Raw genomic sequence first — 22,069 nt, 5'->3', positions numbered from 1 at the left:
AATTACGGACACGGGGAGCCAGGCTTGCCTGCCCGGCGGAGGAGCAGGAGTGGCTCAGCCAGGCAAGGAGGAGCCGGGAGAGCGGGTCTCAGCTGAGCCACCTCTGGGACAGGAGGTGGGGAAGGCTGGCAGGCCCAGGCCCGGACTGATGGCAGAGGACAGCAGCCTAGGCCCCACAGGAAGGGCAGTGAAGGGAAAGGCCAAGGAGGCTCAGCCACTAGTATCCACCCCCAGAGCACTACTGGATTTGTCCTGTTGGAGGGAGAAGTAGCCCACCCCCCTGGTCTGGCAGTTAGGAGGTTAGGCTAGTCACTTCATTCCCCCAGACCTCACTTTCCCCATTTGTGAAAAGAAGGGGAAAGACCTGGAAAGTGTATATGATGTACGCACTTCCATCAGTTGTTTGGTCCTCTGGTCATGGAGTAGAGGGTTCTGAGTGTGCCTTGGCTCAGCTCAGGGAGATGAGTTAGTTTTGTCCGGTGTGGGCATGACTTAGATAGTGGTACAGTTAGCGTGTAGATTAGAGTATTTCTAGGATCCCCCTCCTGATCAGAAAGCCCAGGATCCAAAGTCAAGTTGGTGTGGGAGGGAGAGGGGGTGGAGGAGCAGATGGAGGGAATGCTGACTTCCTGGCCGGCCTGGCCCAGCCCGCATCCTCCCCTGCTGGGCCCCAGGGAACTCTAGTAGCATCCCAACAACACTGGTCCTAAAGCGCCTGTCTCCTTCCTGGCAAGCCTCAGACCTGTTACAGTACATGCCCCTTTTCCTTGGATCCAAATTATTGGGGGTTCCTCAGAAGGAGAAGATTCCTGAGCATGCGGAGGGAAATTTTGACCTTGGCCAGCAGCTTGCAGGAGGTAGTCTCCGGCAGATTAAAGATCCTGGGAGCTGACCTCTCACCCAATTCCAGGACCATTTTTTCTTGTGGTGCTCTCTGCGGACCACAGGTCGTTGGCCTGGCAGGTGGGTGCGTCTTGAGCCACCAGCAATATGGCAGTTATTCAGGGAAGAAACGTTGCAAGGTTGACTTGGAATTTTTTTTAATGGGGGTGGGAGGGTGAGGAGGAAGAGGGAGGTCGCAGCTTGTTAGAAAGGATTATCTTGAAGTCATTCCTAAGGTTCTTGGATTCAGGGCTGCAGGATGAGCTGGAATCAGTTGGTTGAATTTTACATGGGGGAAGGGTGTGCTTTATGGAGACTGTTTCTTTCGGCCAGGAAGCGCGCTTGAGTCTTGGCTCTGGTGGTTTTGGTTCAGTCATTCCTGCGCCTGTCCCCATCTCTGAAGTGGGGAGAACAGGGTTACTGTGAGCACTAGAAGCTGTGATAGCGTGAGGCTCAGTTCAGCGTGGAGCTGTGGGACCACGGGTCTCGTGAAGTGAAATAACAAGCAGTGGCCTGGGGTTGCTCCCTCCTTGGAGGGCAGGCAGTGCTCCTTCTCTGCAGTATGGGTTCTCTGCATTCTCTCGTGGGCATCCTCTGTGGGTCTGGGCTCTGGGAATGCCTAGACAGCGTCACTGCGTCTCTCCCAAATCATGAACCTGAGAAGTGAAGCATTAAATCAGCTGGCAGAGGCATAACGTGTGCTGTGTATAATCCAGTTACACGTACTCTGCAAGCAAGCTCTTCCCCGAAGCCTCTCCCCTAAGTGACTGAAGCACAGGAACTGGGCACACTTGTGTGTGTGTGTGGTGGGGGGAGGTGTCACACAGATGCTTCACGGATGCTACATTCTTTGACCTGTTAGTGTTTTGGCATGAAATGTTAGGGAACAAGTGAGCACCCCTGGCTGGGCTCGTTCCAGACTCCCAGCCCCATTTGGGGGATGCAGTGGAAGGGCAACTCTTGCCTGGCTTTTGTATCATGGATGGAGAAGCCCTGGCCTTGGAAGAAGCACTAGAAACTACACAGGCAGCTGCAAACATGAACTCAGGTGCCATTCAAATTGGAGACCTGAGTGCATGCCTACATCACCGGGGGGGGGGGGGGGCTCCCCAGTTGGAAACACTGTCACTGCCACTCAGGTGGCACTGTTTCAGCACATCGTCCTCTGGGGCCTGGGACCTGTGGCAGAGGTGAGAAGTGCAGCTTCCGATGGCCGTGCCCTGCCCACCGGCCTGTGGAAGGGCTGGGACCGCCATGGGGATGGTAAGACGACGCCCACTGCCCTTCCAGGGAGAAAATTTGTCTTCATTTCCTTTTGCAACCAAGAGTGCTGTTGGCAGACCTCTCTGCTGGAGTAGCCCTGGCATCTGCCCTTGCCCCGAGAAAACTTGGAGATTGGTGCCCTGCCCCTGCTTCCCAGAAGCTGCTGGCCATTCCTGATTATGCCTTCACGCCATCCAAAGAGACCTGGGAGCAGTCTTTGGTACTTGAAGAAGTGTAGACAAGTTTCCTTTCTTCTTGCAAGGACATTACGGCCGAAAACCACCGTCTCGGTCTTGGAAGCTCATCAGCTTTGAAAGCACTCTTTTCCAAACAGCCGATGATGCAGCCTTTTCCCATTTTCTGATGTTGGTTCACTGGTCCACATACTGGGAACACAGATACCCCACTGGTGTTCCTTGTCTCAATGAACTGCCCTAATTGTATCCCAGCGGGCCCTATGGAGGAGCAAGGGATGGGAGGCGGACGGTTGCTTTAGGCCAGAGCCACCTGCTCAAGGACTGCTGAGTATCTCCGTGTGTATCCTCGCCAACATTTTCAACTTACTCCCCAGCAAATGAACGCTGAGATGATGTGCAGCACGCCGTCGGAGGTGCTGCGTAGATCAGACAAAGCCCTGTCTTCCTGACTCTACAGTTGCCAGGCGTCATCACTGAAAGTTGTGGTCTATCATTTTGAGGGCATTGAGCTCCTACTTGGCCTTTATATGTAGTAATGTTTGTGGTCCTGTACAACCCACAGAGACGAACTGTGTCTGATCTCCACCTGCCCATGCAGGAACCAAGGCCCGAGAGCCCAGCTGACTCATCTGAGGTCTCAAAGCCGATAAAAGACAGGGGCTGCACGTCCACCATTGTCTGTCTGGCGCCAGAGCCTGAGCTGTTAGCATTCACAAGAGTCGAGGAGGGGACCTTTGACCCGGACAAGGTTGAAGCTGGGAGGTGGGATTAGAGAGCAGGCCTTACCCGGTGAAGTGAGAATTAGGGTGTTTATTCAGGTCTCTTCTTGGGTGCAAATCTTCAGTAAGCTCTTTCTATAGAAACGATCGTCAAGGAAGGAAGGAGTTCGTTGTCTACCTTCTTGGAAGCCATCCGCCTCTCCATTTTCTCCTCTGTTCTTACTGGCCATGCACTATAAGAAGTGATTAAACACCTCAGGTCTTGTTTTCTGGATTTTTCTGAATAATTAACACTGACAGAATGAAAATGCTTGCCAGCAGCTGCCAGCACAGACCCCAGCTGAGATGCATTTTCCTTCCAACCACAGTAGAGAATACTATGTAGCCACTGCTGATCTGTTCTTCAGAACCCCCTTAGATTAAAATCCAAACGTATAGGGTAAAGTGAATGGGCTTGTTGGTATAAATTTGAAAATTTTTTCAAATCTTTGTAGATTTCCATAAAGGAAAATCTAGAATAAACTGGAATCTTCTAGGGAGGAATAATTATTTCAGTAAACTTTTTAATTTATACTTTTAATGTTTCCTGATGATGAGCATGTATTATTTTTGTAATAAGATATAAAAAATACATTTTCTTTAAAGAGAAAAGGGGGGCGCTCAGGTGTGAGCCCGTCTTAGAAGACTATGAGCTCCTGGGTGGGTTAGGGGTTGTGTTTGTGCTCCTGTGATGGTAGCTCCAGGGGCTTTGTTTCTGCTCTGGGGTCAGGCAGACATGGGGTCAGGCCACAGTGGGACCAGTGCCCCCTGGTAGCTCCATAGACTGCCCAGCAGTAGAGCTGCTAGGTCTTGGGTCCCAGCCTTTCACCCAGAGCAGAGAAATCAGCCTCCCAGGTCAGGAGTGCTGCGTTGGCATTGATTGCCTTGAACTTTGGGGTGGGCCAGGTTGGTAACTAGTTGGGAGATCAGGGCTCTTAATCCCTATTGTCAAACACTCCCTCCTGGAGCCTCCCCTTCAACCAGAACTGTGGGCCTTCACTATGTCCTATTGTCTGGTCAGAAAGCCATTTATGCAAACTTGTCAGATCTTTGTCCTTTGTCACTGCCACCAACTCTTTTTACTTTGGGGCTCTCCTTAGGTGCATTAGGCTGAAGATACTGGCTGAGTGATTTTGAGTGCAGATCCCACTCGCTAGTGGTGAGACTTGGCTAGTTACTGGCTGTGCCCACCAGTCCCCAAAGTGTCAGTCTCCCATCTGTAAAATGGGTACAACCCACCCCCCGCCCCAGCAAGTGGTTAGCAGGATTGAAGTTAATGTTTGAAACATACTTGGGTATGCAGTAAGTGTTCTTGTGCTGGTTGAAAAGAAATATGCATGCACTAGTAGGTCTCAGCCACTCCTGGGCAATATTACCATCCCTAAGTAGTAGCTGGCCATAGTGTAGCCTGCCCCCCATCGTCCTTGGCACAATCTTAGGAATGATAAAGGGCATTTGGGATACTGGTTGCCAAGCCAGTCACTTGGGTGTGGGAAGGAGAGGAGGGAGAGAAGACCCGAGGCCAGTGTTGTTTAGGGCTGTCTGGGGCCTCTTATCAATCCTTGCTGTTGATGATAATACCGAGTTAATGCATGCCAGGGTTTTGGAGCCGTGGGGGACATGTAAGCCCTCGGTAAATGTTACCTGTGATCACAGCTGCTACACACATTATCTTAGCTTAATCTCTTGAGGTGGGCACTGCGTCCCCCTTTTATGAGTAAGGACATTTGAGGCCCACAGAGTTGAAGAAACCTGCCGGAGGTCACATAGCTAGGAAGTGCCAGAGCTGGGATTTGAACCCTCTTCTGTCTGGTTCCAAAGCCTGTACTCTTCTCGTTACCCTGTTCTCCATTCTGATATCCAGTGCCACTAGCTCTCCTCCCACTGGCTACAAGCTCTTCCTGCTCTCGGCGCTTTTCTGCTGCAGCCTGCCCTCGCTCTGTAAGGCAGGCACGGAGTCCTCAGAGATAGGGCGTCTTCACGGGGTGTCGGCTCAGGGTGGGAGACCCTGGCTGCTAAGGTTTGAAGGCATGTAAGCATGAGCAAACACGTGTCTGCTAGGAGCTTACAAATAGATCCCCCTCGGCTCAGAGGGAACCTGGATGACTGTGTGGTTTTTAAATGCATGCTTTATTTATCTTGGGCTTGGAAATACATATTGAGAAATTCTGTCCTGAAAAAACTGGGACAGGGGAGGGATGGGGTATTTGAAGACATAAATCTTATATCTAAATTGCGGTCCATTGACAGACTTCCTTCAGCAAGACAGCATGTGGCCTGAGCCGGGGGCCAAGGTTTTGGGGGGTGTTTCCCCCTGCTGCCTTTTGGTGGAGTGAGGGGGATGGACAGCTGGGTTTCTCCCCATCTCCTCCTGCTCAGCTGTGCTCACCACCACCTTCATTACAGCAGCAGCAGCTACAGGCGCAACACCTCTCCCACGCCACGCATGGTCCTCCGGTCCAGTTGCCACCCCATCCGTCAGGCCTCCAGCCTCCCGGGATACCCCCTGTTACGGGGAGCAGTTCGGGGTTGCTGGCATTGGGTGCCCTGGGCAGCCAGGCCCACCTGACAGTGAAGGACGAGAAGAACCATCATGAGCTGGACCACAGAGGTGCGGACCCGCGCTGTGGGTAGGGGCAGAGGGCAGGGCTGGGCTGGGCATATGAATAACTGTGGGTCCCACCAGGCGTAAATGGGCACAGCAAATGCTGTTACCCTAGGACAGGAGTGTGCCAAAGATTTGGAAGCATCTGTTGAATCCAGCGCCTGATCCCTGATGAATACCCATTACCCGCTGCCCTGGAAGACTCTTGTCCATTCCTCAATAAACACCTTTCCCTTTTCTCTCCCCTTCAAAGTGCACTCCGGCCCCACTCCTTTTGGTTTCCTTCCTGGCCAGTTCTAAGTTCCCATAATAGTTTAAGAGTTGGGATCCAGAGAATGGGCCCTTTATACTGTCCTCTTGCATCCTGCCTGCGCCTGGAAGATGTTTTGCTCTCCGCAAGGTCATTAGTGCTCTGAGGACAGGGGCAGGTTCCTGTGTGCTTAACTCCGCACGTGTGTCTCCCTACTGCGGGTGCCTTGGGAGGGGTACCCAGTTGGTGCTAAAGTGAAGACTTGCTAGTTGGCTACCTGTAAATGAAGGTAATGATCACGCCACTGCAAGAGGATAATTGGGAAGACTTGGCATCAGGACCCCCATCCTGGCTCCCTGGCAGACCTTTTTACAAAAGTTGTGACCCTTTGTGACTCTGCCTTTTGAGGTGTAATTGACAGTATAACGTTGTGCGAGTTTAAGGTGGACAGTCACCACAGCGCATGGCCTCTGAACCCCCACTAAACACCACACTGTTGGGCAGCAGGGGTCTGGAATGTCACCAACCTGGCCTGGCTCAAGGCCACAGGGCAGAGGCAGGTCGTGGGAACGCAGTGGGGTGAGGGCTGAGTTATTGTCCCTGCAGTAGGATGGTCTTTTGGGCAGAGGGAGAGGAGAATCAGGGTAGTGACTGGGCACATAATCAGAGGCCTCAGCTTCCAGGGGCTATTGGCCAAGAATGGCGTTAGCTAAAAACAACCACAAAACCACTCCCACAATTGCCTTTAAAGAAAAAAAAAACACAATTATGTCCTCTACGCCCAGATCCTACAGATGCTCTGGTTAGTACGATCCTTCTCACGCTTGTAGCTTAAAAACCTGCTAAATAGTAATCTTGGTGCCCTTATTGGCATACTGGGGAGACGTGTGCCCCAGGCTTTCCCACCCCACCTGGGACTATGGGCCAGAGCAAGTCTTGAAATTGAGGCTGTTAATATCCAGAATGAGACATGTCACCTCTGTCCACTCCTTGGCTGACCCACGGTGATGCCAAAAGCCAGGCCTGCTGCCACCTTTAAAACCTGTGAAGTAGCAAAGCATAAAAGCCAGCTGCATGATGAGACTGACCTTTCTTTTTTCTCTTGTCTTTTTGTCTTGGGGGGCCTGACCTTCCTCCTGTCCTGACTGTGTGTTTCTGAAGAGAGAGAATCCAGTGCGGTAAGTGTTTTGGAGCTCTTGTGGTGTGTTTGGGGTGCTGGGAGGAAGAGGACAGGTCATTGTGAGCTCCTGGTGGTAGTGGGGTTGTTGTCATGAAATAGGAGTTGCTGTCACCTGTTGAAAGTGACCTTCAGTTGGGGACGCCCTTCATCTCCAGGCTTTAGGGCCATCATTTTTTAAATGAAGAGCTTGGGTTAAGTGAATTCTGACTTGCTGTTATATGAGAAACGATTAACTGGAAGATCAGCTGGGCAGCCCTGGATCCTCTGGGTAGATTTGTGGAGTCACTTACACTGACCCAGGACTTAGGACCCAGGGGTCCCTTGTCCTGGGCCAGGGTGCTCCCCTGCCCACAGCCCCGGGTTGGTTGCCTGCTCTGTGGTTCTGTATCCTCTTTTCCTCCATATGCCTGAGGTTTGTTTCTCCCTGTTCTGTGCCTTTTAACTCTGTTTTAGAAAGTGCTAGCATGCGAGCATTAAGGCCAGGCTGCCTGTGTGTCTGCCAGCACTGAGATTTGTTGTAAATCTTTCTGATCACACTGAGGCTCAGAGGTTCTGTTCTAGTGAATAAGCCTTCTGAATAAGCACAGTGGAGTCTGGATAAAAAAAAAAAAATCCTCCAGCGATTAGCAAAGCTATTTTATTCCTCATCGCCATCCTTGTATCTGGGGGCATCTAATCTGTTAGGATGGCTTTGGTTATTACCTTGTGTTAAGTGGGACTTGGAAGGTCAGGCAGTTAACTAACCATCTAGACAACCGCTTCCTCGGGCAGCTCCTCCACCCCGACCTGCCTTCCCTTCTCAGCCTCCCAGTAGCAGCAATGCGCGAGTCTGCTCTGATATTCTCAGAAATCAGGTCCACTTGGGCTTGGGAATGGCTCGGTACGTAAGAAAGGAATGGCTGAAGTAGAAAATCCATTTTAAATGCTTTAGTGTTGATCCTATAAGTGGTGGCGCTTTGGGAGAGGTGCATTGCCCAGATAGTAGGAGGGCTAGACTGGATTCCCTGAGGCTGAGATCCGATCCCAGCTTCATGGGACATTGGTGTCTTCAAAATTCGCTTTCTTCATCTATAACTTGGGCCTAGTTCCTGCCCAAGCCACCCCCTCAATAGGACCTGGGATCCGAGAGATTACCTTGTTCACAGCACTGGTTGCACAGCCAAATAAGTATCTGAAACCTGGCCCCTTACTTCCCCCCTTCACATTGTCCTTATCCCCAAGCCTAGTTGCCTTGGCCTTTGGCTTTGTGCCTCAGTCTGTGAAAGCTTTCTGCTAAAAAGAAACCCATGGGGAACCCCCCAGGAGCGAGCTCTTCACTCTGCAACACTCTCCGACATCTGAGCCTGTCAGACAAAGCAGAGGGGGCACGCTTGGGTCACGGGAGAGTCTCATGGGAATGAGTCAGGACGCCATCCCAGGCTGGGCTGAGTGGGCTGCTCTGGGGTGAGGCAGGCAGGCAGGCCATGTGCATGTGGCAGTGCGGTCGAAGGGGGTGTAGACTGAAGTCATCAGCCCTTTGGAAACCAGGTTGTCAACAGCTGAGGTCTAGGCAGGAAGGACAGGGCCATGTCGGGGTGGGAGGCGGGCGGGCTGGAAGCCGTCCCAGAGGGGTTAGTCTGGAGTCCAATTAGAGGTAGCTTCATTCATATTTCCTTGCCTAGCTGAAGCAATAAAAAATACTTAGTTTTTTGGCTGCCTGCCAGCCAGAGGCGGGCTGGATCGATGCCGCTAAATGTCTGACATGACTCTCCTGTAGCAGCAAGGGTTTTCAGCCTGACTGCAGGAGAAGAAAGAGCTAGCTGTTTGTGAGCGCCGACTGGGTTGCGAGGAGAAACAGGAGCAGCCGCTCCCCCCTCCCCCGGCCCTGCAGCCCAGTCCCCCGCCAGAGGAGAGGGCCAGCCAGCACGAGGGAGGGGGCTGGAAGCAGGGCTGCTTAGCACGGGGTGGCCGCCACTATGGGAGGAAATGAAATGAAATGACGGTGATTTTTCTGCCGGCGCTTGCAGCAGCTAATTGAATTGCGGCTGTGTGCGCATCGCCGCAGCTCTTGCCCGGCTGCGGGGAAGGTTGAGCTGCACTTCCATTATACCCTCCATTTTTTTCTTCAAGCCTTGATAACTCTGCCATTTTAATTTGCTTCAGGCAGAAACTTGGCAGGGAAGGGAAACCGACTTAGGAAGGGAAATGAAGGTCTGTGGCCAGTTCTCCCACCGCTCCCCCCAGATGCCTCCCATTGACTGTCCGCCCCTGTCCCTCCAAGTGCCCCATGCCTGTGAGCCAGCACTGACCTCTGGGGAAGTGCGAGGCCTGAGTGATGCTCATCCCTGCTGTCTTTCACGTCTGAATAGACGTCCCTCTGTGTTCCCCTATGGCTTCATCAGGCACCCTTGTATTGTATGGGGAGCTCAGCCAGCCTTTTTCATCCCTGCACTTGGGCTGCAAGCCCCTGGTGGGCAGCAACCATATCTTACTCATTCCTCCATCCCCAGCATCTGGCCTGATCCAGGGCAGGTGCTCGGGGAAAGCGGGAGTGTGTGGGTGAGTGAGGGACTGTGTCTTCTCGGTGCCTTGAAAGAAGGGCACCTCAGCTGCTTCCTAGAGGGATGTGGGCTCTGGTCATCTCTTGGCACAGAGGTTTGCCTGCAGGCACCCTGTAGCTCCTCCCTCCCTGCATACCAGCCACCACGGTGCCCAGTCCACCTGAGGGCGGCGCTCTCATCTTGAGGACAGCTTTGTGGGAGTGTTGCTCCTGTGTGGGTAGGGGTCCACTGCCCCTTCTCTCAGGCCTCTCATGTCACCCTGTTCTCCTCCTGACTTTATAGTTGCGGGGGGAACTTGAGCTCACTAGGCTCCCCCCAGCCTGAAAAGTGTGTGTTTCCTGCTTGCTGCCTCCTGCTGGGGATGTGGGCAAGAGTTCTTGTTTCCCAGGACCCCCACTTTCCCATCACCACATGGGGGATGGTTCTACCTGCCCATATGCCTTTCCCCGTTTTTCAGAAGGAAAGAGTCTGTGACCTCTTTTGGTCTTTATTACCCGGGTGTTTCTCTATAAAGCTGCTGAAGGTCACGTGGCTGAATAGGGGGCGTTCACACAAAATGCCAAGTCGCTCACCTACACGTAGAAGGCCTGTTGGCAACCCAACGTTCTTCCCTCTCAGTCTTCTCTTTCCTGTCGGGCTTAGCAGATGAAGTATTGCTCACAGCCCAGTTGGTCGGCTCAGATCCATCTTCCAAGACTGACTGAAATGCTGCTTATCCCTTCTTTGAGCAAATATGTGTGACAGGCACAAGCTAGGCGGTGAAGGCAGATGTGTCCCCTTGCCCTCAAGGAGCATACAGTCTCATAGCCCAGAAGGCACATGACTCTTAGCATTTAATTATTTCATAGCAGTGGCATTGCTGTGCGAGAGAATCTTGATGCTCTCCTGGCCTCTCCCCGGGTGGCCTAGTCCAGGGCAGTTGGGAAGGATTTCCTAGCAAGGCTCCAGTGGGGCTGAGACCTTTAGGACACACAGGCCATTTCCTCTGACCTCCTGACATACTTAGAGGTGTCTCTGTATTCTTGCTTCCAGAATAACTCGGTGTCGCCTTCAGAAAGCCTGCGGGCCAGTGAGAAGCACCGGGGCTCCGCAGACTACAGCATGGAAGCCAAGAAGCGGAAAGCAGAGGAGAAGGACAGTCTGAGCCGATATGTACGTTTGAGGGTGTGGCGGGCACCACTGGGCTTGTAATGGGCAGGCTGGGGGTAAGAGAGAGCTGATGGGGCCTGAACCCTCTTGGCATCAGGGAGTGAGTCAGGAACACATGTGGTGGCCTTGGTGTCTATACACACACTGAACACGTGGACCACACCCTGGATGGTGGAAGGTTGTTTAGAACTCTGTGGGGTTTGGGGAGAGCCATGGGCCCATAGATGGGCCAACAGCCTTTGGCTGCCATCGTGGCTCTCTAGAATCCCTGGCACCCCATACTGGACATGGTCATGGTGTCTGTATGGGGCTCAGACGCATCATACAAAGTCTCAGCTGGACTTCAAGAGAAGAGACTGACCCTATCACCCACAGTGATAGAGATGACAACATGGGACTAGCGCGTTTACTTGTAAATGATACAGCTATAATCCCAGCTGGAAAAGTGTCTGGCTTCAGAGAGACAAGTGACAGGGGCTTAGAAGTGTAATGGTACAGTTATTAGGCTGCCTGTAGGCCCAGGATAAGAGTGATCCCGCAGCTGGGAAGATGGTGGAGGAAGGTGAGGAGACTAGGAGACAGTGAGGAGGAAGGCCAACTGGTGGGGTAGGGTAAAGAGAACCTGATCTTTGGACTTGGCCCAGGGTCAGCGTCTGGCTGGTAGAATTAGGGTAATTTGGGCTTGGTGGGGGTTAGGGAGGGCATGGCCTCTTCTTACTGGCTTCTGTCTGGGTTGCAGGACAGTGATGGAGACAAGAGTGATGACCTGGTGGTGGACGTTTCCAATGAGGTAAGGGTAGGCCCGGGGTGCTAGGTGGGAGTTACTGTGTCATGATGGCTATGCCTTCATTGCTGGCAGCCTAGGCTGGGCAACGAGGCTTTGGTGTTGGGGCATCACCTTATCAAGAGGCTGGGTATTTGGGCCCCGAGGGGTTGCTAGAAGGGTCTCCAAAGGGAAAGATCAGGCATCCCAGGGGAAGGCCTGCTTTCACTCTGCATGGTACTCTAGTAAGCTCTGTATCCCCACTCATGCAGCTCTTGAGGTGGGGGTTTTAGGCCCCCAGGGGATCAGCCCCAACAGGGAAGAGGAGCCCAAGAGGTTCCCCACAAGGCTCAGATTGGTGTCCTGAACTCACTTGATTTTGAGAGGTCACCCTCTACCCTACCCTTAGTCTTTCATCTGTGGGACAAAGCGGTCAGGCTAGATGATTAAGACCTAGTTGCCTTGACTTTGGTCCCCGAAATCTCTCAGCCATGCTCTCCTCCCACCATCTGTGCCACCCCCTCCTACCCAGAGCAGGAGACTTCAGGATGTGCTGTTAAGTGCAGCTCTGTACCCTGTGTCTTTTTAGGACCCTGCAACTCCCCGGGTCAGCCCTGCACACTCCCCTCCTGAAAATGGGCTGGACAAGACCCGGGGCCTGAAAAAGGATGCCCCCACCAGCCCTGCCTCCGTGGCCTCCTCAAGCAGCACACCTTCCTCCAAGACCAAAGACCTTGGTCATGTATGTGGGGTCTGCTCCTGGTACAGCAGAAGCTGGGAAGGGGCTGGGGAGGGGGGGATGGTGAGAGAAGGTTCTGGAAAAGAACATGGATTGGGATCGTGACCACTTACTGGCTGTGTGCTATGCTAGTTAGTTCACTTTACTAATCAGCTTTAGTTGCTACTTTTTAAAAGTGGGAACAAACACTGTAGTCCTTGCCAAACAAGGTTGGGCAAGAATTGGGGGGCTTTGGGGTAGAAGGTTCAGACCTAGGGCTTTGGCACCTGGCGACTGGCACCGGCTGCTGTGGCCAGCTGCAAGTGCCAGCTCTTAGGAGAAAGGGGTCTTCATGACTTCCCTTGGTGTCTGCATCTTCCATTTTCAGAATGACAAATCCTCCACTCCCGGACTCAAGTCCAACACACCAACTCCGAGGAACGATGCCCCCACTCCAGGCACCAGCACGACCCCAGGGCTCCGGTCAATGCCGGGTAAACCTCAAGGCATGGACCCGATAGGTATAATGGGTAGGCATGATGGGGCTCTGTCAGCCGTGCTTGAAGGGAGAGGGTCTGCCTCAGGCTGGGACAGAAGTCCCATGGGTGGGTCATAGCATGGGGCTCTGGTGCTAGGTGGCACAGAACCAGTGCAGGGTTTATACTGGGTCAGGCATGTGGAAGGACAGGACACTATGGTCTGTTCCCAGTGAGGGTTCTTTGAGGCTGACCAGCCCCCTTCTCTGGGCCTTTGCGTCCTGCTCTATAAAAAGAGAGGGCACGTCTCTTAGCTAGAACTTTCTTGAACTGTGACAGGGATCCCACTTAAGTGGGTTCAATCCAAGAGGGTAGCCTGGAGCAGGCAGATTGAGAGTGGAGTGATTGCTGCTCAGCAGATGTGGGCGGGTGGCCTGCTTTTGTCCTGAAGGAGGGGTGAGGTCCATTCCCCTTGATGACCACCTCTCCACTGACACCCTCCTCCTCGCAGCCTCGGCCCTGCGCACGCCCATCTCCATCACCAGCTCCTACCCGGCACCGTTTGCCATGATGAGCCACCACGAGATGAACGGCTCGCTCACCAGCCCCAGCGCCTACGCCGGCCTCCACAACATCCCGCCCCAGATGAGCGCGGCTGCTGCTGCCGCTGCCGCTGCCTATGGCCGATCACCAATGGTGAGCTTTGGAGCTGTACGTAGACCTTTTGGCTCCTTTTGGGGGGGGAGGGGGGCGGGATCTGAGCAAGGAGTGGGGGTTGGTGGGGGAGGCACTCCCTGCATACCGAAGGGGACCCTTGGTCTCTGCCCCAGGCAGCTGCCTTGAGGGAGGGGGGTTTGGGGTGGGGTGGGGAGGCATTTATTAGAAACAAGTGGGACCATACACACTTAGGAGACAGTGGCCATAGATCCCACCTCTGCCCGTTGGTCACCATGTGACTTCTGTAATGCCTCCTCCCTTGGCTCCCCCTTTCCATTGGGAAGTAGGGCTGATCCCTGTCTGTCTAGGTTCTTTGGAGTAGGAATCCCCGTATGAGCCCAGGGACTCCCATGTAGCAGAGGTTGGCAACTGTGGCTGGTTGTCTTCTGTTGATGAACAATTCGGATTTGGGTGGTGGGGAAGAGGGGTCCGCTTTTAAGAGCGTTTCTCTCAGTACACCTGTACCTGTGTGTTCTTTCCACATGACGGGGCCCACCGCAATACCAGGGAAGAGAAAAGGCAGAGGCAGGGAGACTTGGGGGTGTCGAGAATTCTGGTTCAGAGCTAGGGTTCTGGACTTCCTCGTCCCTGTCACTTAGCTGGGCAAGGCATTTGGCCTTCCTGGTTCTCTTTGCTTTGATCTGCTTGATGGAGTCTGAGGAGGCAGCAGTGTGTGTGCAGGGCCCAGGAAGAGGTGGAGGAGGGAGCTGTAGGGGAGGGGATGAACGTGGCATCCCTCACTAAGGGCTCGCCTTGTCTTTGCCTTACAGGTTGGCTTTGACCCTCACCCCCCAATGCGGGCCACGGGTCTGCCCTCAAGCCTTGCCTCCATTCCTGGCGGAAAGCCGTAAGCTTCGGTTATATTTCCTGCTTGCTTCTTGGGAAGGGCAGGGAGGGCACCCTCACCCCCTAACCCTGGCCCCTGACCCGCTAAAGCTCCCCAGAGGGAGGGGGTCTGCCCCTTCAGAGGAACTTACAGGCCAGGTTGCAAGTACTGGGAACAGTTGCCTGGTCCTTCTTCCGATCCCAGGGGCTTCTTCTAAAGGGGACCTGAGTGGAGGTTGAGGGGTGGTCCCTGGGTTCTGGAGAGAAGCACTAAAGACATTAGCATTTCCTCACCAAATGGCATGAGCTTCCCTGACCGTGGGGGCTCCTTTGGGCATTGCCCCCAGCTGGCACCCTTGGGAGCCTAACATGCCTGGCAAACGTGCTGGCTGAGGTATGTGTTTGGGGAGCAGATATCCCTCCCTAACAGTCCTGAGGGCTTTTAGAGCTGATGGGAAGGGGCGTTTCAAGCCATATGTGGGGCTAGTGACTGGTTTGGAGCTAAGGAGCTTGGGAGCAGAAATCAAGGTTGGAATGCGGAGCAGGCCCCACCTGGTGGAGCCAAGCCAAGGTGGAAGGGGGTGACTGGGTTCCCTAAGATTTGGGGAGAGGGAACCCTGAGGCAGAGAGAGTGGAGGTTGAGGGAGGTCCCAGTCGAACTGGGCTGGACCTGTGGAGCCTGGGAGAAGCCCCCGGTGGGAGAAGACCAGGGATGGCCCAAGTGACTCACCCTTCTCATTCTTGCAGCGCATACTCTTTCCATGTGAGTGCCGACGGGCAGATGCAGCCGGTGCCCTTTCCCCACGACGCCCTGGCAGGCCCCGGCATCCCAAGGCATGCCCGACAGATCAACACACTTAGCCACGGGGAGGTGGTGTGTGCTGTGACCATCAGCAACCCCACGCGACACGTCTACACAGGCGGCAAGGGCTGCGTGAAGATCTGGGACATCAGCCAGCCGGGCAGCAAGAGCCCCATCTCCCAGTTGGACTGCCTGGTGAGGACCCTGGGGCTCGGGCATCTCCTCTAACTGGCAAGCCGGGCAGGGCGGCAGCTCGTCCCACCTGGCCTGCTTCCTGCCCCCTGCGTGGGCTGGGTGACTTGGTGTGAGCTGGCTCACCTCATGGAACCCTCGCTTTGCCGCCTCAAGAGGGAAGATTCTGACCTCCTGGGGCTGGTGAGGAGAGACTGAAGAGCTGTGTATGGGCTGTGTCACAGGGTGGGGGAGGGCAGGCTGTGAGCAGGGGTGCTGAGGGTGTGCGGTGCTGCCGGACGTGACTGGTCTCCAGGAGGAAAGGTTAGGCTGCACTCAGCCTGGGCCCTTCTCCTTCCAGAACAGGGACAACTATATTCGCTCCTGTAAGCTGCTCCCTGATGGGCGCACGCTCATTGTGGGAGGTGAGGCCAGCACGCTCACCATCTGGGACCTGGCCTCGCCCACACCCCGCATCAAGGCCGAGCTGACATCCTCAGCTCCCGCCTGCTACGCCCTGGCCATCAGCCCGGACGCCAAAGTCTGCTTCTCATGCTGCAGCGACGGGAACATTGCTGTGTGGGACCTGCACAACCAGACCCTGGTCAGGTGAGGCTGCAGAACGCGGCAGGAGTGCCCTGTCCTTGGGGAGTCTGCACTGATCGTGCATGCCTTGCTGCCGAGACTGCACTTGTCCCAGGGGCTATTGGTGGCCAGAACACTGTGGATGAGGGACACCCAGGTCAAAAGACAGCTTGGCCTGCCTTGTGCAAGTGGGCAGCTCTGTGCCAGATGCTGGTGTGGGCAGACGATGGAGGTCTGCTTGTTGCAGGAGCTGGCAGAAGGCTCTGGTATGTGGGGAGAGGCCAGCCTGTGGCAGGTCTGGGAAGGCAGAGTTCAGATTGACAGATAAGCAGAAAGGGGTGGTAGGAGAACCCAGAAAGAGATGGCTTTGCAGTCAGAATATAGCAACAGTGTCACTGGTGGTCAGCGTGGAGGCCTTGGCAGCTAAGCCTGCTGGGTTTCAATCCTGCCTACTTGTGACCTTCCACAGGTCACTTAACCCCTGTTCTTCCATTTCCCTTGTGAACTAAGTAGAGTGAAACTGTTCCTTAGAATTGGGCCGCAGCGCAGTATCTAACCAAACATGGCTCTTGCTGTATACTTTGGCCTTCATATTAAGAGTCGTGTTCCTCTTGGGCTTGTCTATGGCTTCTATCACTGCGGGTGAGGGGGATGGATTAAGAATGGGAACTTAGAAGACATTGAATGTTAGACTGACAGGATCTCTATGTTATACCCCTCACCCTCACACACACACACACACACACCCACACACATACCTCCCACCACCCTCCCCCCCTGGCCCAGACCTAGCTCTGTTGCAGGTTCTCTAAGGGACTGTGGCACATGGTGCAACCACTTCTGGGCCTCAGTTTCCTGTTCTGCTCAGAGGCAGAGCTGGCCTGCTCCCAGGCACCACTGTAGGTTCCCTGGGGCTAATCATCTTCCTTGCTTGGCCTTCATAGGCAGTTTCAGGGCCACACAGATGGGGCCAGCTGTATAGACATTTCCCATGACGGCACCAAGCTGTGGACTGGGGGCCTGGACAACACCGTGCGCTCCTGGGACCTGCGGGAGGGTCGGCAGCTGCAGCAGCACGACTTCACCTCTCAGGTGTGTGGCCCCAAACGCCCCCCTCCCCCCAGAGTGGCATCTTCTCTTCCCTCCCAGGGTCCCAGTGACCAGGTCAGGGGCAAAGATGGTCATTGCAAATCGGCGTGGGGCCCACTGAGCTATCTGGGAAGGGTTTCTGGAGGAAATGGTAATGGAAGAGTTCACGAGCCCTTGGCGTTCCGTTCCCAGCTTCCCTATTATTGAGCATTTTGGCCTCGGTTTCCTTTTTTTTCTTTTAATGGAACTTGCTATTGGAATGTTTTTTGAACTTATTTATTTTTATTTAAATATATTTTACATCATTGTTCATTTTTGTACAATGTTTGCTTTCTCCTCTCAGGTGTAGTCCCCATAAAATTCTCACCAATTCACCTGTGCACCATCACCATAGTCCCTTGTTTTGCGCCTTCCCTCCCCTGTTTTGCCCCCGCCCCGCAGAATGTCTGATTTATAATAGCTTGTTAATTTTGGCTTTTTATTTATTTATTTTTTTCCCTTGATCCCTTATTTGGTTCCCCTTATATTCCTCCTGTAAGTGAAACCATACGATATTTTTCTTTTTCCTTCTGGCTTATGTCACTGAACATAATCCCTTCCAGCTCCATCCGTGTTACCGTGAATAGCATGAGTTTGTCTTTTTTGATTGCTGAATAGTATTCTGGTTTCCTCATTCTTAGGCTGGGAACAGTAGCAGCTATTTGTGAGCACTGGAGACAGCTCCTCTAATAGCCCTCACCATCCACCTGGCTCATAGGAAGCATTCTGTAATGCCACCAATTATCATTTTGTTATTTTTATTATTCACTTTCATATCTTAATTTTAAGTATTTAATATTTTGGCGTTTCACTTTCTTAATGAAAGGCAAAAGTCAGAGACAGAGATAGTGACTTTGAAAGTTGACATCGCTGTGCCACCTCCAAATTTGAGTCCTGGCTCTACCACTAGAGTCAGTACCCCGCTGAGCCTCAGGTTCCTCCTATAAAATGAGGGCACAAAGTGGCATCCTCTGCCCCTGGAGTGGTGGACTAAGGGAGAGGGGAGCTTCATTTTGCAAATGGCAGGAGTGGCAGTGATATTGGAGGGAGTAGGCCTCAGGGTCCCGGAGCGAGGCCTCCCTACAAACTCTGCAAGTGCTGGATGCCAGACTCAGCTGTTCTCCCCTCTGCAGATCTTCTCGCTGGGTTACTGCCCCACTGGGGAGTGGCTGGCCGTGGGCATGGAGAGCAGCAACGTAGAGGTGCTGCACCACACCAAGCCCGACAAGTACCAGCTGCACCTGCACGAGAGCTGTGTCCTCTCCCTCAAGTTCGCCTACTGTGGTGAGCCAGGGGACCCGGGCCTGGTGGGGGTGCGGGAGCTCCTGAGGTGTCTGGCTGGCCCACAATGTCCCTATGAGAAGCACAAAGCTTACAGAATGGGTCTTGGATCCAGGCCTCCTGTCCCTGACTGGTATCCTTCTGGTGCTCATACCCCCACCTTTGTGCCTTAGATGCAGATACTGCCACAGGGCACCAGGTTCCCCTGACACCAGGCCAGACTTTACCAACCTGGGGCAGGGGAATGGCACTTGCAGCTCCGCAGGGAGGTCGTCTGGGTGGTTTGACCATGGGCATTAAGGTCTGGTAGCCCTGACTGGAAATGTCTGCCCCTCTACTGATGAGCCATGCGACCCTGAACCCCTTGTCCTCTGAACCCCATGGCCTTTTTCTGTGGACTGAGAATAGGAGGGCAGCACTGCCACATGGCTTGGAGGGAATGTTGGTGTGTTAACACACTCACGGTCTTGACAGTGCTGGGGCCGGGTCTCCTGCCTTGGGTTTGCTTGTTTCCCACACTGGACGCTCTCTAGTAGAATATAGAAGGATCAGTTCACCTTAGTAGCTTTAAAAGGAATCTTTGGGGGAAGTGTAGTAGCTGCAGTTAACTGCAAATGCTACTGCTCCTTTTCCAACCCTCCCCTTGATTGCAGAGGCAGCATTCTTACTGCCTGCGTGGGTCTTACATGACTTGGTTACAAAGTGCCTCTCAGGCCTTCCTGGTGGCACACAGGGTTAAGATGCAACCTATGGAGCTATCCTCAGCCACTGAACACGAGTTCGATCCCCGGCTGGCCAGGAAGAGACCCACATGACACAGCAGACCTCTCTTGACTCGCCCGCTGCTCCCCTCAGCAGTGTATTTCAGTCAGTCTGCCTCTTCTGCTCCTTGCTCTGTCTCCGGTGAATCCTCTCACCCCCCACACCTCTGACCTGTGCCCCAGTTCTTGTATGCATAAATAAATAAATTTTTTAAAAAAAGCGCCTCTCACAAGAGGAGTGCGGTGTGGCATGCCGCTTAGCAGTTCACGCCACATTTCCATGGCAATTGACCATGCCCGGGATAGGAGGGCTGGCTTTGGAGGGCAACAAGGCCACAGCTTGACCCTTCCCATGCCTCCCACCCACAGGCAAGTGGTTTGTGAGCACTGGGAAAGATAACCTTCTCAACGCCTGGAGGACCCCGTATGGAGCCAGCATATTCCAGGTATCACCTGCCATTCCAGTGCCTGATTCTGCCCGGCAGTGGGGGTAGGGGCAGGGTGGTGGGAGGCAGATCAGAGACCCTGCTCTGGCCTCTGCCAGCCCCTACCTGATGGGGGTCCAAAGTTGAGTTCCAGAGATGAGGACCTGGTTACACCAGCAGGCACACGTGCTGCTGTTCATGCCTTCTGTGCTCTGCAGGCCAAAGCTTTTAAGCAGGGACTCTTGTAGGATTTTTAGCACGGAGCACACAGTGCCCTGCTTTGGCCTGTATTCTGAGTGCTCATGGAAATTGCACAGTTGAATAAAGCCGGTTTACTGCACACCGGCAGCTTTTTTTCAAAGCATTGTTACAGCTCAACACTTTTCATGTTAGGAGGTCGCTGGGCAGGGAGACAAAGATGGAAGAGAGGGCAGAGGCTTTAATAATTAAAGTTTCTCAAGAGCTGATGCTCAATATATAGCACTCCCTCACACACACACACACACACACAATCACACGCATAGTGTGAATCCATGCTGGAACTTGTCCAGGGTGTCACCCACATAATGTTGAGTGTCTGGCTACACCCGATGCTTTCGAGCTCAGGTGCAAAGCCTTCCCTTAGCCCACCAGGCTGAGGATCAGGCCTGCTGGCTACCCCAGCTCAGAAAGGCTTCTTCCCACTTGTAAACTGAGCAGAGAGGCTCACGCTCAGGTGTCCGTGTTAAAGATCACATTGGCCCCTGTGGCGAGCGGCTCTGCGGCAGAGCAGGTAAAGAGGTCGTTGTCACCGAGAGTGCTTCTCGGCGGACTTCTAAGCGCCGGTGACCTCATCTCTGCTGTGTGAGCTCGGGGTTGGAGCAGTGAAAGGGTGTTGAGTACCGAGAAAGTGAAATCCTGTCTTTTCCCCCCCCCACCCCCCTGCCTTTCCTTCTCCAGTCTAAGGAATCCTCATCTGTCTTGAGTTGTGACATTTCGGCGGATGACAAATATATTGTAACAGGCTCTGGTGACAAGAAGGCCACGGTTTATGAGGTCATCTACTAAACAAGGACTCTAACAGGGCTGTCAAACTCTGGGAGAAACAGACTCGGCTGTGACAGGGAGACCCCGGCAAGGGGCCCCCGAGGACGGCGGAGGACGGGCGGCGAGCAGCCGAGCGTCCCAGGGCTGAGCTCCGGCTGGCTGCGAGGGCGCGTGCCCCGTCACGGTCCTGACTCCTGGGCATGGATTGATGTGTCTCGCAGACTCGGTGGATTTCTCTTCTCCTCCTCCCCCGTAACAATCCTGGCAGATGTTACAAATAGATTTATTTGGAGGCTCCTGGCTCCAGTTCCCTAGACCCCTTCATGACTCTCTCTTCCCCTCTCTCCCCTTTCTTTTGACCTGTACCCCTGCCCTGGGTCGGGGACACTGGAGTGGACCACATTTTTGTGCTGGGGGAGGGAGGGATCTCATTTTCCCAGTTGTGCAGCGCACAAGATTTGTGAAAAATGTACATAACAGACTCCTATCTTGGACTGGTCAGTGGGGGAGGCACCCCCTTCCCACCGGACACGCTAGCTGTGTATTTCGCCTGCTGTATTTGTAATCCACTCGTGGTGGTGGTTTTTTGTTTTGTTTTTATGAAACAAGTTCCCGTCTGGGAAAGGGAAGTACAGGGAGGGACAGACAAATGGAGAGGGGGGTGCCATGGGGAGGAAGATCTTGGGGTAGAGGAAGGAAACGCAGGTGGCCACCAGATCAACCATCAGATGCCCCTGGAACAAGCCTCCGTGTGGACTGGGGAATTGTCCCAGACGTGTCAGGGTGAGACGCCAGACAGACGGCGGACAGACGGTACTTGAGACGGGCCAGCCTGGGCCAGTGTGGACAGAAGCACAGGTTCTCTGTGTGCTGCGTCTGCCTTCCGCCCCCCTCCTCTCCCGCTCTCTCAGGTGTCTGTTGTGTTCGCGCGCTCCCTCTCCTCGGCCTCGGTCTCCCTTTGGTGCATACGTGGTTATCCTGACGAGCAGTGGATGTTCAAGGCGACTCCCTCTCCTTCCCTTCTTAATCTTGGACACAACCTATAAAAAGGATAAAAAGTTAGAGGAAAGCATAGCAACTCAGCTCAGGGAGCTACAGAGAAAAATAGAAACTGATGTGGGTGCTTTTTTTTCTTTTAATTTGAATAAAAAGAATTAGAAGTGATGTCTTTTTATAAAATAAATGCCTTCTCCTCTTGCTGCCAGTGACCCCTTACTCTCTCCCTAGAGGGGGGAGAGTGTATTTAACCTGCAGAGCTGCTAGTCTGCAGGGCAGTGGGCTGAGGGGACAGACACTCTGGTGACTTCTTGCAGCTTTCGGTGTCAGGAGCCCAACAGGTTAAGGTAGGCTGTCGTCCCCTGCAGGTGCCACTTTTTGGCACCCAAGTGTTCTGAGGTATTAGGATTTGGGTTGTTTTCTTTTGGTCTTTTATTTTTTTCTTCTTTTAAGGAAAAGCTAAAGGCCGTCGTGAGTCCTGGTGGTGGGCTCTCCGTGGATGTAGCATATGGAAGATAATTTTTATACTGCATTTTTATGGATTATTTTATAATGTGTGATTCTGTCTGGA

The 22,069-nt window shown here is 53.6% G+C and overlaps 1 protein-coding gene across 6 annotated transcripts in view; it reads left to right on the top strand.

Moving 5' to 3' along the window:
* TLE3 (TLE family member 3, transcriptional corepressor) overlaps positions 1-20,523 on the top strand; it is a gene marked incomplete at both ends in the record, with an annotated part of 45,649 nt that extends 25,126 nt beyond the window's left edge. For 2 of the 6 annotated variants that reach the window (XM_084241152.1, XM_084241151.1), the window contains 14 exons: positions 5,507-5,711; positions 7,117-7,133; positions 10,708-10,827; positions 11,564-11,614; positions 12,177-12,329; positions 12,694-12,835; positions 13,293-13,492; positions 14,269-14,345; positions 15,071-15,320; positions 15,658-15,905; positions 16,826-16,973; positions 18,143-18,293; positions 19,421-19,497; positions 20,416-20,523. In XM_084241152.1, the coding sequence (XP_084097278.1) occupies positions 5,507-5,711; positions 7,117-7,133; positions 10,708-10,827; positions 11,564-11,614; positions 12,177-12,329; positions 12,694-12,835; positions 13,293-13,492; positions 14,269-14,345; positions 15,071-15,320; positions 15,658-15,905; positions 16,826-16,973; positions 18,143-18,293; positions 19,421-19,497; positions 20,416-20,523 (1,947 nt within the window). The remainder of the gene's footprint in view (positions 1-5,506; positions 5,712-7,116; positions 7,134-10,707; positions 10,828-11,563; positions 11,615-12,176; positions 12,330-12,693; positions 12,836-13,292; positions 13,493-14,268; positions 14,346-15,070; positions 15,321-15,657; positions 15,906-16,825; positions 16,974-18,142; positions 18,294-19,420; positions 19,498-20,415) is intronic. The other 4 variants (XM_084241156.1, XM_084241155.1, XM_084241153.1 and 1 more) reach the window with 4 other exon arrangements.
* Positions 20,524-22,069: the final 1,546 nt, after the last annotated feature.

The sequence above is a fragment of the Talpa europaea genome, assembly GCF_964194135.1.
Source record: "Talpa europaea genome assembly, chromosome: 8".
Lineage (NCBI taxonomy): Eukaryota > Metazoa > Chordata > Mammalia > Eulipotyphla > Talpidae > Talpa > Talpa europaea.
Note: the sequence above shows the minus strand (reverse complement) of the source record. Positions and strands in the feature narration are given on the sequence as shown.